Below are 12,370 nucleotides of genomic sequence, written 5' to 3'. Positions count from 1 at the left end.
CTGTGTACCTCAGAAGCATAATGTCAATATTAATGGTAACAACAGTGATATAATAATTATTGTAATAGTGTTCAAGAGAGTAAACTGTTCTTTAATCATTCAAGAATCTCATTAAGTGTATTGGGGGTAATACTCCATTTTATATGTTAGCTTTCGGGTACTATCATGACTCAGTATAAGAAGCTCAGCCACTACCTTACTACAGACCAGGTTTCTGTAAACAAAAACATCAAGCTCAAGAATAGACCAGAGCAATTCTAGAGCTCTGTGATACATTAGAAGTGAGTATGTCTTACTACACAGACTTTTCTAGAACTCCTGTACATCAGCGCTTCCTCTCTTTTGGCCAATGAGTATTTCAGCAGGTATGTTTAATAAAAATGGAGGCCATGAGAAGAATCTTCATTTTTCTTAGATGTGGTGAACAAATACATTGCAAATGTGATGAGATAAGCACCTATTTAATTACAAATCTGGAACCAATGGTATAACCTGAGTCACCAGATCCCCTGGAAGACTGGTGTTGAGTGTTGCATATAAAGTCTAATTGGGGAAGGAGAATCCCTTTATACGTTTTTGTTGTTGTTGTTGTTGTTTGTCTGTTTGTTTTTAACCACAAACCACAACTTTATTCAAGAATCAGATTTTCCGTGAGTCTATACTAAAAGTGATTTTGCCAGGACTCTCTCATTGCCGAGAAATCTACAAGCAGATGGATGTGGAATTCAATCCTTTGCAAGAAACAAAGGTAAATAAATAAGAAGAACCTGGTGATAAATCTCTTTTAGGTTTTTAATTGGTTTGGCTTTTACTTTAGATTTTCATAAAATGCATGCGAATAACAACTAGCCTCAGGGAGGATGCTAAACATTTAAAAATGCATAAAAGGTGTCTAAAACTGGGAGGCTGGCCTAGATATCATGAAAAGTCTCTACCAATCCAGAGATTATCGAATTCTATGACTTTGCTTTTCCTCAGGCTGCACTTTTTAAAAAAATTGTGGTAAAATACACACAACATAAAATGTACCATATTAACCGTTTTTAAGTGTACAGTTCAGTGGTGTTAGGTATATTCACACTGTTGTGCATCAGATCCCCAGAATTCTTTCTGGAGTTTAGTTTGCATCGAAAAACTAAAACTCTAAACCTATTAAACAAGTTCCCATTTTTCTCCCTCTCCCTAGGCCCTGGCAACCACCCTTCTACTTTCTGTTTCTATGAGTTTGACTGCTCTAGATGCCTCAGATAAATGAAATCATACAGCATCGTTTTGTGACTGGCTTATTTTACTTAGCATAATGTCCTCAAGGTTCATCCATGTTTTCGTATGTGTCAGAATTTCCTTTTTTATGGCTGAATAATATTCCTTTGTATGTACAAACCACATTTTGTTTATCCATTCATCTGTCAACAGAAACTTGGGTGGCTTCCACCCTTCAGCTATTGTGAATAATGCTACTAAGAACATGGATATACAAATATCTCTTTGAGATCTTGCTTTCAATTCTTTTGGGTATATATCCAGAAGTAAAATTGATGGACCATATGATAGTTCCATTTTTAATTTTTTACAGAATCTCCATGTTCTTTTCCATGCTGGCTGCACCTTTTACATTGCCGCCAGCAGTGCACAAGAGTCCCAATCTCTCCATTCCCTCACCAACCCTTGTTATGATCATTGTTTTAAAAAAATTTTAATAGCAGTCATCTTTTCCACAGAGAACGGGGGAGGAAAGTACTCACATGAGTCTCAACGTCACCAGCCAGGATCCTACTCTTCTTTAAAAACTCAGCCACCATGCTGTTCATCAGCTTATCAAAGGCCTCCACTGAGGGTGCCACACCTTTGGAAAAAGAACATTCTGTTATTCCCTGGTAGTTTAGTGAAAAGCTGGTACTGCTTTGCCATAAGTAGTATGGAAGTTTAATGTCATTCATATCATTCTCTTCCTATTCACTAAGTCATTCATTCACCCAATATGTACTTATTAAACACTTCTCAATGGCTCAAGAAAACAGTGTTTTCCTATTTTTCATCCTTCAGAGTAAGCACTTTCACCTACATAATTTCATTTGATTCTCCCCCAAACCCATGAGGTAAGTAGCACTGTCACACTTTGACTGATGAGGAAATGAAGATGCAAACAGAACACATGACTTGTTAAAAGCTCTATACCAAATAAGTGGCAGATCCAAAAACTGAACACGCCTTATGAATCCAAAGCCAGTGTACGTTCTTCTACACAGACCTGTCCAGGTGCTATAACCACCTTGCAAATAGTTACCAAGATTACTCAGGACAATTAAAAGGTAATAACGAAGTCTGGGCAAGTAGGAAAAGCAAGCTGATTTCACGCATTTTGTTCCTTCTTCACTTCCCAAGGGGAGGAGAGACAGCTAGGTGGGCATAAAAATGCCTAGTGAGCTAATTCATAGTGAATGCTGATCTGCCAAATTACTGTAAAAGCTGAAGTGACAATGGCCCAACCTGGTGTGCTCTGCATTTCTTTCCCTGCTTTTTTATTAACAAAAAAAAATTTTAGTCTAAGTCCCTGATTGCATATCCCTAATATTGAGAAAGATAATATTGAGAAATTCAGCAGTACAGGCTATTAAAATCCAAACCCAAACTTAGGAGTCCCTTTCTTATACTGGACAGGAATATCCATGCTCATAAATGCGTAGGATAAAGCCTCCTTCTTTTTCCCTGGTTCCCACTTGCCCATTTCCACAGGCCAAAAGAGTGATAGAAACAGTTGTTTACAGTTCTCTGCACCTACGGTCTAACTTCTAAGCAGGGTATTGAAGCTGACTTATCCTCAAGTTCAAAATGCCGTATGTACCAACTCCTATAACATAAAAGGGGTGTAAACCCGAAGATTCCTTATGGATCCATCTGGAAACAGATAAACCTGCTTGTTGCCATGGGAGAGGTCTGAGAGGTCTCTGCTGGGTGTTTAAAGTGGGAGAAAGCTCTTCAAATGTGATGGAGGCCTCTACATAGCAGCATGGACAACGATGCAAGGGGGTATCAATTTCCTTTCATCAGTCAGCTCTGCTCACACCTCCTCCAGGCAGCCTCTAATGACTTGTCTTTCTCCCCAGCCTACAGCCTTTGAGCAACTCTTAGTCAAAGCATTTGAGGCCCTGAATAGTAATGCATTGAGACCAAAGATTCTGGAGGATTAGGACTGTGTATAATTCATCTTAGATTCCCCTGCACCTGTCATAGTGCTTGTCAATTGGCAGGCATGAAAAAATTTCTTCAACTGTTGAGTCAAACTCACCTGATTGTCAGGGTGGGGGGAAAACACATTATAAAACACATCATAACAACAGTCTCATAAGGCAGTTCTTTGATCTGTGCATACTATGGATTTGTACTGGATTGGGTTCCTTCTAAAAGTTTCTTTTTAAATTAAAAAAAAATTAACTTTAGTTACAACATCATTGTAATGGTGATGTTTACATTTAAGGTGAGAGGTTGTCCTTAAGGAATTGTTAAAAATAGAATTTAGGAAATCACCAAAACTGACTAATTAAGAAGAAACGGAAGTGATGTTGTTTAGGATAAGTAAAAGGTTTTAAGGATGAATATCATTCAGACATTTTACTAATGATCCTTCTTCATTTCATATTATCAATAGGATAATAAATTGCTGGCTAAGTTGTTTTAAGATAACTTACTTTAAGAACTGGTTTGGAATGATTTGTTATATTAGAAAATATATGTTTAAATACTTAAGTAATTTAACTATATGCCTTCCAATTTTGCTTAGCTTATTCATTTTCTTTTTTTTTTTTTGAAGAAAGTACAAAGTGTCTTTACCTCTTTGTGTAAGTGAGGTTCAAATTATTGGAGTTTTTTTTTTTTCCCTTTACTCAGCAACACTACACAGTCTCCTGGGAGTTGGATTTTAACTTTATGTATTCACAGGCTTTATATTTGTGGGCAGCAATCTCAGAGAAATGTCTTTTGATCACCTGATGCCAAAGGCATAAGGAAACAAAGTTACTAAAGAGAACATGAAAATATTTTCTTACAAATAAAGTCCACTGAATCTCATATACCAACTCCATAGTTAACAAAAAGAGGCTTAAAATGAAATCATAGATATGTCTCATTTGATGCGGAAAAAATTTACAGGCCCCTGGCAGCTTTCCTTTAAACAACACCCCCTTTCAATTCATTCAAAGCATTACGTTCGGAGTCGGGGGGAGAAAAAAAACCAGCCTGTGCATTTGTGCTCACACAGTAATTTTTGTCCCAGCGCACGTAATACAAGGCACAGCTCCAAATACGCCTGAAATTCTAGAAGCACCCATGTGGCTCTTGCCTGGTGAAAGCTTTTTTTGAAGCCCTCTCCTCCCCAAGGCTTTTCTCAAGCCCCAAAAGCCTGACAAAATTCAAAATGGGTCAGATAAGGAGGAAATGTGTGTGAGACAAGAATAGAGTTGCCAAATTAAATACAGATCGCCCAGTTAAATTTAAATTTCAAATAAATAGTGAATAAATTTTTGAATAAATGTGTATCATGCAGTATATCCCACGCAGTATTCGGAACACACTTCTAACCAAAAAGAAAAAAAAGAATGTAGTTTATCTGACATGCAAATTTAACTGGATACCCTGTATTTTTATTTGCTAATTCTGCAACCTTAGAGAAGAAGAAGTTGGAAAAATTACTGTAGATAACTTAGAGAGCTGGTCGTGCATGGTATTTTTTTTTAAAGAAGTAGTTAACTTTTTATATGTTTGATCACATAATTTATAAAATCTTTTTTAAAAAGTGTGGTATTAGCATATAATTTAAAAAACATGTTTGGTGAGGAATAGGCAAAAGTAAAACAATGTGATGTGGTCATGTTACATCGAAGTAATATTTGGCTTCACATCAGACTCTCTTCCTTTAAAACTACAGTTCTTAAATTTAATGACTTGTTCTCTTTAAAATTAAAATGTGCAGAATGATAACTCCTTCCAATTTACATTCTAATAAGGAACATTAGTTTCTTGTTGATAATTACTTAGATAATATATTTAGTCACTGAGTGTGGAAGAGCAGCATAAACATTAAAACGAAAGAATAATGACATTTGGCTCATGGATTATGCTCTTAACATGCGCAGATACAGGAAATTTTTGTGGCTTGTGGGTTGAGACTTTTTTCTTTTTCTCTTTCTCTTTTTCAGGGATCGCTTGCATTTGGTTAATGTCACGGTCACATATAAAGGAAGGAGTAGGGGAGTTAAAGTTGATAGAAATATTTCATGAGAACTAAATGATGGGGACAAAATTAAGTGACCCACATAGAGATCAGTAATGACAACAGTTTGTGGCCCTACCTCCGCTGACACCGTTCATTTCCCCACAGTCCCCTGGAGGCCGGTGTAACCCTGCAGACAGCAACTCCAGTCGACCAACGGCCCGCTCCAGTCTTTCCATGAGCCCCTGCATCTCTGCCATCCTAGGAAAACACCGGCACAAATGGAGGCCATGTGAGCATCAGGAAGGATTAGCAAGCTGACACCATTAAACTTAACATCAGCAAGAAGGAAAACAGAAATTATTCGGAATGGCTATGGCTTTAATTACCTAGAGAGTACTTCTACATGTCAGGAAAATAGGTGAAATTCAAAAAAAAAAAACCCATAAAACTAGGGGCAGAAAAAAAAACCAAATTATATTGAGCTTATTTTCTATTCAATTCAGTGATGTTTACAAGCCTCATACTGCAGTACACAAATATTCATTCTCTCTACACCATGATCAAGTGTCTCCTTGCATGCTTCTTTGTTCTATGATACAATTTATACATAGCATTTACTTAAAAGCCTCTGAACATATATTACCAACATTTCTGCTAAATGGTGACAGCATATTTTAACTATTTCCAACAATTCTTTCTGTTAAAGTATAATTCTCCAGGAGACACTAAACCCACTGATAATCCTTGTTTACACAATTACCTTAAACCAAAGAGCCTGGCACAGAAGTATGAGTTTATCAAACTGCATCACTTAGCAGGCAACAAAGGCCATCCCCTCCAAGAGCTGGCTTCTACTTATAATTTGTTCCAGCACTTTTGTTGATGAATTATTTTAAATTACAATTATTCTGAATGGTGGAAGTTTTAATATAAAATAATAAAAATGGTTATTTCCCTTTGCTGCTAGTTATTTCTAGAAAAAATTTAGTCTTAGGTGGGGTTGTTTTTGGACACAGGGATCTTCATTTACCCAGCACTCTTGGCTGGGATAAATGGGTTTTGAAGCTAAGGGACTGAGAATAAAAGTGAGGCTGGTTATCTATCCTTCCTGCTTCCAAACATATTTTATTATAGATAGCTACACTGAGTAGCTTGAGAACAAGTACTTTAAAATTATTGGCCCTCGATTGTAATGTTATTAAGGCCACCTCTGATGAATGGAACCCAATCGAATTTGGCCAGGTTCATAAGATCCAGTGTACAGGTACCATAACTCTGACCATACCAACCTATGACTGGTTTGGGCAAAATCAGGCTGCTGCTCGGAGAGAGGGAAACATGCCTCATCTTAATCAGTGTCCAGAGTCCTTCTCACTCTTATGAACTTTCCTAGTATCATTCTGAGCCAAACAGGACTAGCATGTTCCTGCACCAGAGACAACACTGCCCCAGGGTATGGAGAAATTTTATTGCTCTAAGATGTGTAAATATTTTCTATTGCTGCTGGGAACGAGGTAATGCATTTCTCTTTTGTATTTTGTATTCTGCTAGTTTTGAGCTTAAGCATAATAATGACTTGCCATTGACATTTTTAAAAGCAAGGTTATACGTATCAAAACATGTGGATGGCTCTGTAATTCTGTGTCCAAATGTCAGATGGTCACCAGATACGGATGGGGGAGTTCACTGTCTATTTTGGAAAGTCATCTCCTCTGAAACTGCCAGCAGCTATTCTTTCAAAATAGGGGCAGTGTTCTCTGCCCAGCTGAAATCAGCATCTAATCCCAAGGGGATTCAAAATTAGAAGTTTCTCATCTATTCTTTTCCTCTTAACGTCAGAGCTTTTGCTTCCATTGCAATTGAAGAAAAAAAAAAAAAACGGAAGAAGAAATTTAATTGAATTCTTTACGTAATCTTACAAGGGAACTGGGTATCCTGTAGGTAGGTGAAGGCCAATTGAGAAATGATAAAAGCCCCTCAAATCTTTTAATAGTTGCCCATCTGTTCACAGTTATCTATGTTCCCTGTTACTCAACGTGCCAAATGTTACCACCATAGACCTAGCCCGTGATAGAAAAAAATGTGTTTGCTTTGTTAGCAAGCTCCCTGTCCCCCAGCAGAGAAGCACCGACCACCTCCAGCCACTCCCAGAGCTGTTCAGCAAGGCCTGGTACATTTCACACACAGCACTGCTGTCCCTGCCTGTGGCTTAATCAGCCTCCCTGACAAGACTCAAACTCACACTATCTAGTAGCGCTCCATATGTTGAAAGACAGCAGGAGTGAGCCCATAAACTGCAGGGCTGGGCAGATTGGTGTGGAATGCAGTCTAAAAGCGAATCAGATGTCACTTCATGTAAAATCACCAGGAGCTGAAGTCTGGCCACAGCCTCGTAAGAGGTCAAAATACAGCTCATGCAAGTTGGAAAGATGCCTCTGGGTTTAAAATTTTAGAACAGTTTCTAAGAGACACGGAAGAACAAATAAAAGAAAGACTATACCAGGATATCAAAAATACACATTAGCATTCCCAGGGAAAATGACACAGTCCAAGACAGCTGTGCCCTCTTCTCCCAACACACACACACAAACACACACACAAACACTTCCCCCCACATGTGCCCTCAGCTGCCAGCCAGGCTCTCAAGAATGAAGAAAGGACAGAGCTGTGGATTCTCCAAATTCTTCCCAGGCAGTTCCATTTGCCTTGGTTTTCCAAAGTGGATTTAGCCAAGTTCGGATGAGGAGGTGGGAGCCAGGAATTAAGAATTAGGCTGAGGAAATGGATAGGGCAGTCAAAGCAAATGTAGGCAGCAAGGTCAGGCTAAGGAATGAGTCAGGGCCAGGTGGACAGATGAGCTTGGATCAGGAAGCCAACAGAGGAGGGGGATATGGCAGGATGGCTGGATGTAAGAAGTTCTAAGAATCTGAGGAGAAGCAAAGAGAAGCCAGATACACAGCTGGAGAATCAAGAGACTGGGTTAGATGATGCAGCTCAAACTTGGCCTCCAGATTTCCTAGTCGTCCTATTCAAGTAGAAGGCAACCCCAAGCTGAAGTTCCCCTATAACCTACAGCTAATCGAGAATAAACACAAACACTTGACCAGAGTGTGAGGATGGGTGGAAAGAAAAAGGGAGAGGAACGTAGAATTTCATGACTTTCTCTTTTTAATGTTTTAGGAAATTATACTTGAGATTAATCTTAATTCCTTGTTTTGTATTAATTTTTGAGTATTTTGAGTTTCTTTATAATGGGAAGTGTAACTCATCCTTGTCATTTTTTTCTTATTTGAATTTCCCCCTTTCTTTTTTTAAGTATTTTTTTTTTAATCAAAGAACGCACAGAATTTACAGAGTCAGTAGTTCTACAAGGCTTATCACAAAAACACAGCAGTCCCCTGACTGCCTCCTTTCATTCTTTGTCTTGAGAGTCAACCATGTTCAATTATTTTAGCTGTTTCTTTTAGTAATTACCTCCTTATCTCTGAATAGCATGGTTCTATCTCTGTCTTGTTTATTTTCTTCAGTTTTAGGCATTATCCATTGAGTTCCCACCAAAAACATGAGGTTATACTCTTCTATTGCCCAATCGCCACCAGCACATTAATGCATATTTCCTCTTGTCCCCTCCTCCCAATAGCGTTATATCACAATTATTGTGTGACCAATCATCAGTGTTAACATAATTACGATCATTCATAGCCGAGTCATGAGGTAGGCTACGATTGTCTTCCATGTTTTGCACAACCTGTTTTCCTAGAGCCGTGTCGTTGCAGCTTCTCAGTTTTCTTTGTACTTAAATAATTACTCATCTCCAAGTTCTTCCCCCAGTTGTGTAAGTCTCCTTTCCAAAGGGCCAAACACATTTGGAATTCTCTTAGCTTCTTCTTCTCAGAGGCATCTCTCCTGGAGAATCACTCGAACTGCAAGACTGCTCTGCAGGCCTACTGCACATCTGTCACCTGGGCTCTGCCTCCACCTGCCCTCCCTCCTGTGTGGGATCACCTGTTTCTTGGATTCTGTATCATCCTCTTTCTTGGGGCACTTTAACCGGGAAGAGTATTATCCTCTGAAAAAAGGTACATGAAAGGTCAATTTTTTTTGAGACCTTACAAGTCTGAAAATATCTATATTTTGACTGCTGGTTTGGCTGAGTGTAGAATTCTAGGCTGGAAATTTTCCTCAGAATTTAAAAGGCTTCACTCCATTTTCTTCTAGCTTCCTAGGCAACTGTTGAGAAGTTCAAAGCCATTCTGATTCTTCATCCTTTAGACGTAAACTGTGTTCTCCTCTCTGGAGGATCTTCTCTTTATCCCCAGTTTTGGGGATCTACTCTTTATCCCCAGTGTTTTGAACTTTCATGGTAATATGTTTTGTTGTTGATCAAACATTTTCTTATAAGTGATTTTCAAGAGTGTAGAAAAGACTGGAGAACGGGCAATTGCATATTGTTTGTCTGTGGGTGAGTTTATAAAACATGTTTGTTTTTTTCAAATAAAGAAGTTAGCATTCTAAATATTTAAAATTCAAACTTCTCTCACATCAACTGAATACATTTACAAAAACTTCATACACTTCAATAAGAATATAGCCAATCAGTATTTTCTCATATACTGTCTTGGAATAATAAGGTGTTCTAGAAACAATTTCCTAGGAAAAAAGGTAGCTGTCATTGTTTAAAAAAAATTTTTTTTTTTTTTTTGCTTCACTGGTCATCTTATAAAACCCATTGTTAAAGTACAGATATTTAGTCCCTAACATTGTCCAATTTTATGTCCAGAGTCCAATGACTACACTTAAAGCATGAAGAGAAACAGTATTTCTATCCTTTTTCACAGCAGTTTTCAGAAAGGGAGAGTTCCCCACACTTTCAAACCTTTTTTATAAGGTCTCAATTGTTTTGCTTATATTTAACTGGGGTAGTATAGAGGGGCCCTGGCTTTGGAATTACTAGCTAGGGGACTTTGGGAAAAGAGCTTAATTTTGGTTTGCTTTGTACTACCTGTACATAGGATTGCTATAAATATGCACGTAAAAACATAAAAAATCTGGCATGTGGTCAGTGACAAACATGTTAGCTACTGTCATGAAGATATCCCATCTTGCACTGCTCTTATGAGAATAGTTAGGTCTACATACCACTACATCAAGTTTTCGTGTACTTGAAACGTTAAGCAATCATCTAGAAGATCTGGCTAATGGAAATGACTAGCTGAAAACTTCAGGTCAGTACACCCTTATTATTTTTTTTTCAACATTTCACTTTCCTCTTCCAAGTACTTATTCCTCCAACATTTCTAAAAGAGTTTTCTCAAGCCCATGTGTGTAATGGTTACTATAAAATAAAAATTTTGCTAGGTAATTAGTAATTTTGTAGCCACAAAGTTCCCCCCTGAACATTTTTATAATGACTCTTTTGCTTTTAAATAGTCCTCTGAGAAGGACACAAGCATAATCTCTGTGGAACCATTTTTGGAAAAAAAACAATCCTTCATCCTTCATACTTTCTCAACCAAACCATCTTATGCTCAGTGGCAAGGAGTCTGCTAAGGCCCTAACTCCTCAGTCTAACCAGTTATAAAAGCAGCTTTCATAGCTGCTTTTGAATAGTTGACACCCCATGGCACAGAGTAAATGGTGATAAGCCCAGAATAACAGCCAATTTGTATTACACACTTGGTATCTACAAGACAGACTGCCCAATTAAAATACTGCCTCATGCCATCTTTTCTGCTAGCACATGCACACCTTGCCTCCCAAGGAGACCAGTCCTAGCTTTTCATGGGCTGAGGCTGTATCTTACTTTCTTTGTATCTCCCATTGAGTCTGCATGCTGCCGCACACATGGAGAATTCTATAAATATTTTTTGATTGACTAATTAATTGGCTACCACTCACTGCCTTTCCCTCACCTGCCCACTCACTGGCATAATCCTAGATCAGGCGGAAAGCCAGATTTTCACAGGAGAAATTTCCATTTAAAAGGAGATACTAGGGCTTCCGTGATGGCGCAGTGGTTAAGAATCTGCCTGCCAATGCAGGGGACGTGGGTTCAAGCCCTGGCCCAGGAAGATCCCACACGCCATGGAGCAACTAAGCCCATGGGCCACAACTACTGAGCCTGCGCTCTAGAGCCCGTGCTCTGCAACAAGAGAAGCCAGGACAATGAGAAGCCCACACACCGCAACGAAGAGTAGCCCCCGCTCGCCGCAACTAGAGAAAGCCCATGTGCAGCAACGAAGACCCAACACAGCCAAAAATAAAAACAAACAAATAAATAAGTTTATTTAAACATTTAAAAATTAAAAAAATAATAAAAGGAGATACTAGATTAGTTTTTCCCACTGAAACCCTCAGTGGCTTCCTCCTGTGATTTGAAAGAGCACCCTTGCTCCCCCTAATGTGAACATTTGGGCTTTCCATAGCTCCTTTTGCTTTAGGATTTCAAAATCTTAAAAACTCCACATTGTCCAAAGAGTTTTGTAAACTTCCCATGGCAAATTCATAAAACTAGTAAATGCTCCTTTGGTAACATTTTCAGGTTAATAAAAGAGCTAAGTCTTCCAGGTTGCTGGTTTCAAGTTCTCACTAGGCCAAAGGTGCAGAAATAATTGTGGTGAGTTTCTCCCCTGGTTCTGTAAGGGAAACACAGATCCAAGGGATTCCAAAAATCACAAGCCTAAGATTAAATAGAAAATAGACCTGAAGGACAGGAAATTGAAGAATGTCTCATGGTAAGGCGGGGCAGCTGGCTTATATGTGAGCTCTCTGCACAGTATAATCACAATGGACCACTTTCTCTATAAGTCCACCCACATTCAAAAATATTTGTTAAACTATCATCACACCAGACTTTCCTAGTTTGTTATTTGTCTTTATTGAGACTATATCAATTACCTTCTTTCTTTTCTCTGGAAACTACCAGTCACTGGGGGGAGTGATCCTGTGATTCACTATTACTAATTAGGGTAATATTATACAGTATAGAAGAAACAAACCATGGTATTTATTCATTCGTTCACTGACTGGTTCATTGAACATGCCTGTTTTATTCATTAAGTTAGTCCTCACTAACTGCTAAGCAAATGCTCATAATCTAGAAAATCAGAAGTGATTAAAATACATATTCTGCCCAGCTGTAGTGGGAGGGGGCTGGAA

The 12,370-nt window shown here is 38.5% G+C and overlaps 1 protein-coding gene across 2 annotated transcripts in view; it reads right to left on the bottom strand.

Moving 5' to 3' along the window:
• Window positions 1-12,370, bottom strand: part of CAP2 (cyclase associated actin cytoskeleton regulatory protein 2) — a 136,890-nt gene that overhangs the window by 109,734 nt on the left and 14,786 nt on the right. Inside the window, exons 2-3 of one of the 2 annotated variants that reach the window (XM_036870271.1) lie at window positions 5,349-5,481; window positions 1,746-1,846 (exon numbers count right to left, since the gene is read on the bottom strand). In XM_036870271.1, the coding sequence (XP_036726166.1) occupies window positions 1,746-1,846; window positions 5,349-5,469 (222 nt within the window). In that variant the 5' untranslated portion in view covers window positions 5,470-5,481. The remainder of the gene's footprint in view (window positions 1-1,745; window positions 1,847-5,348; window positions 5,482-12,370) is intronic. The other variant, XM_036870270.1, reaches the window with a different exon arrangement.

Source organism: Balaenoptera musculus, chromosome 11 (genome assembly GCF_009873245.2).
Source record: "Balaenoptera musculus isolate JJ_BM4_2016_0621 chromosome 11, mBalMus1.pri.v3, whole genome shotgun sequence".
Taxonomy (NCBI): Eukaryota; Metazoa; Chordata; class Mammalia; order Artiodactyla; family Balaenopteridae; genus Balaenoptera; species Balaenoptera musculus.
Note: the sequence above shows the minus strand (reverse complement) of the source record. Positions and strands in the feature narration are given on the sequence as shown.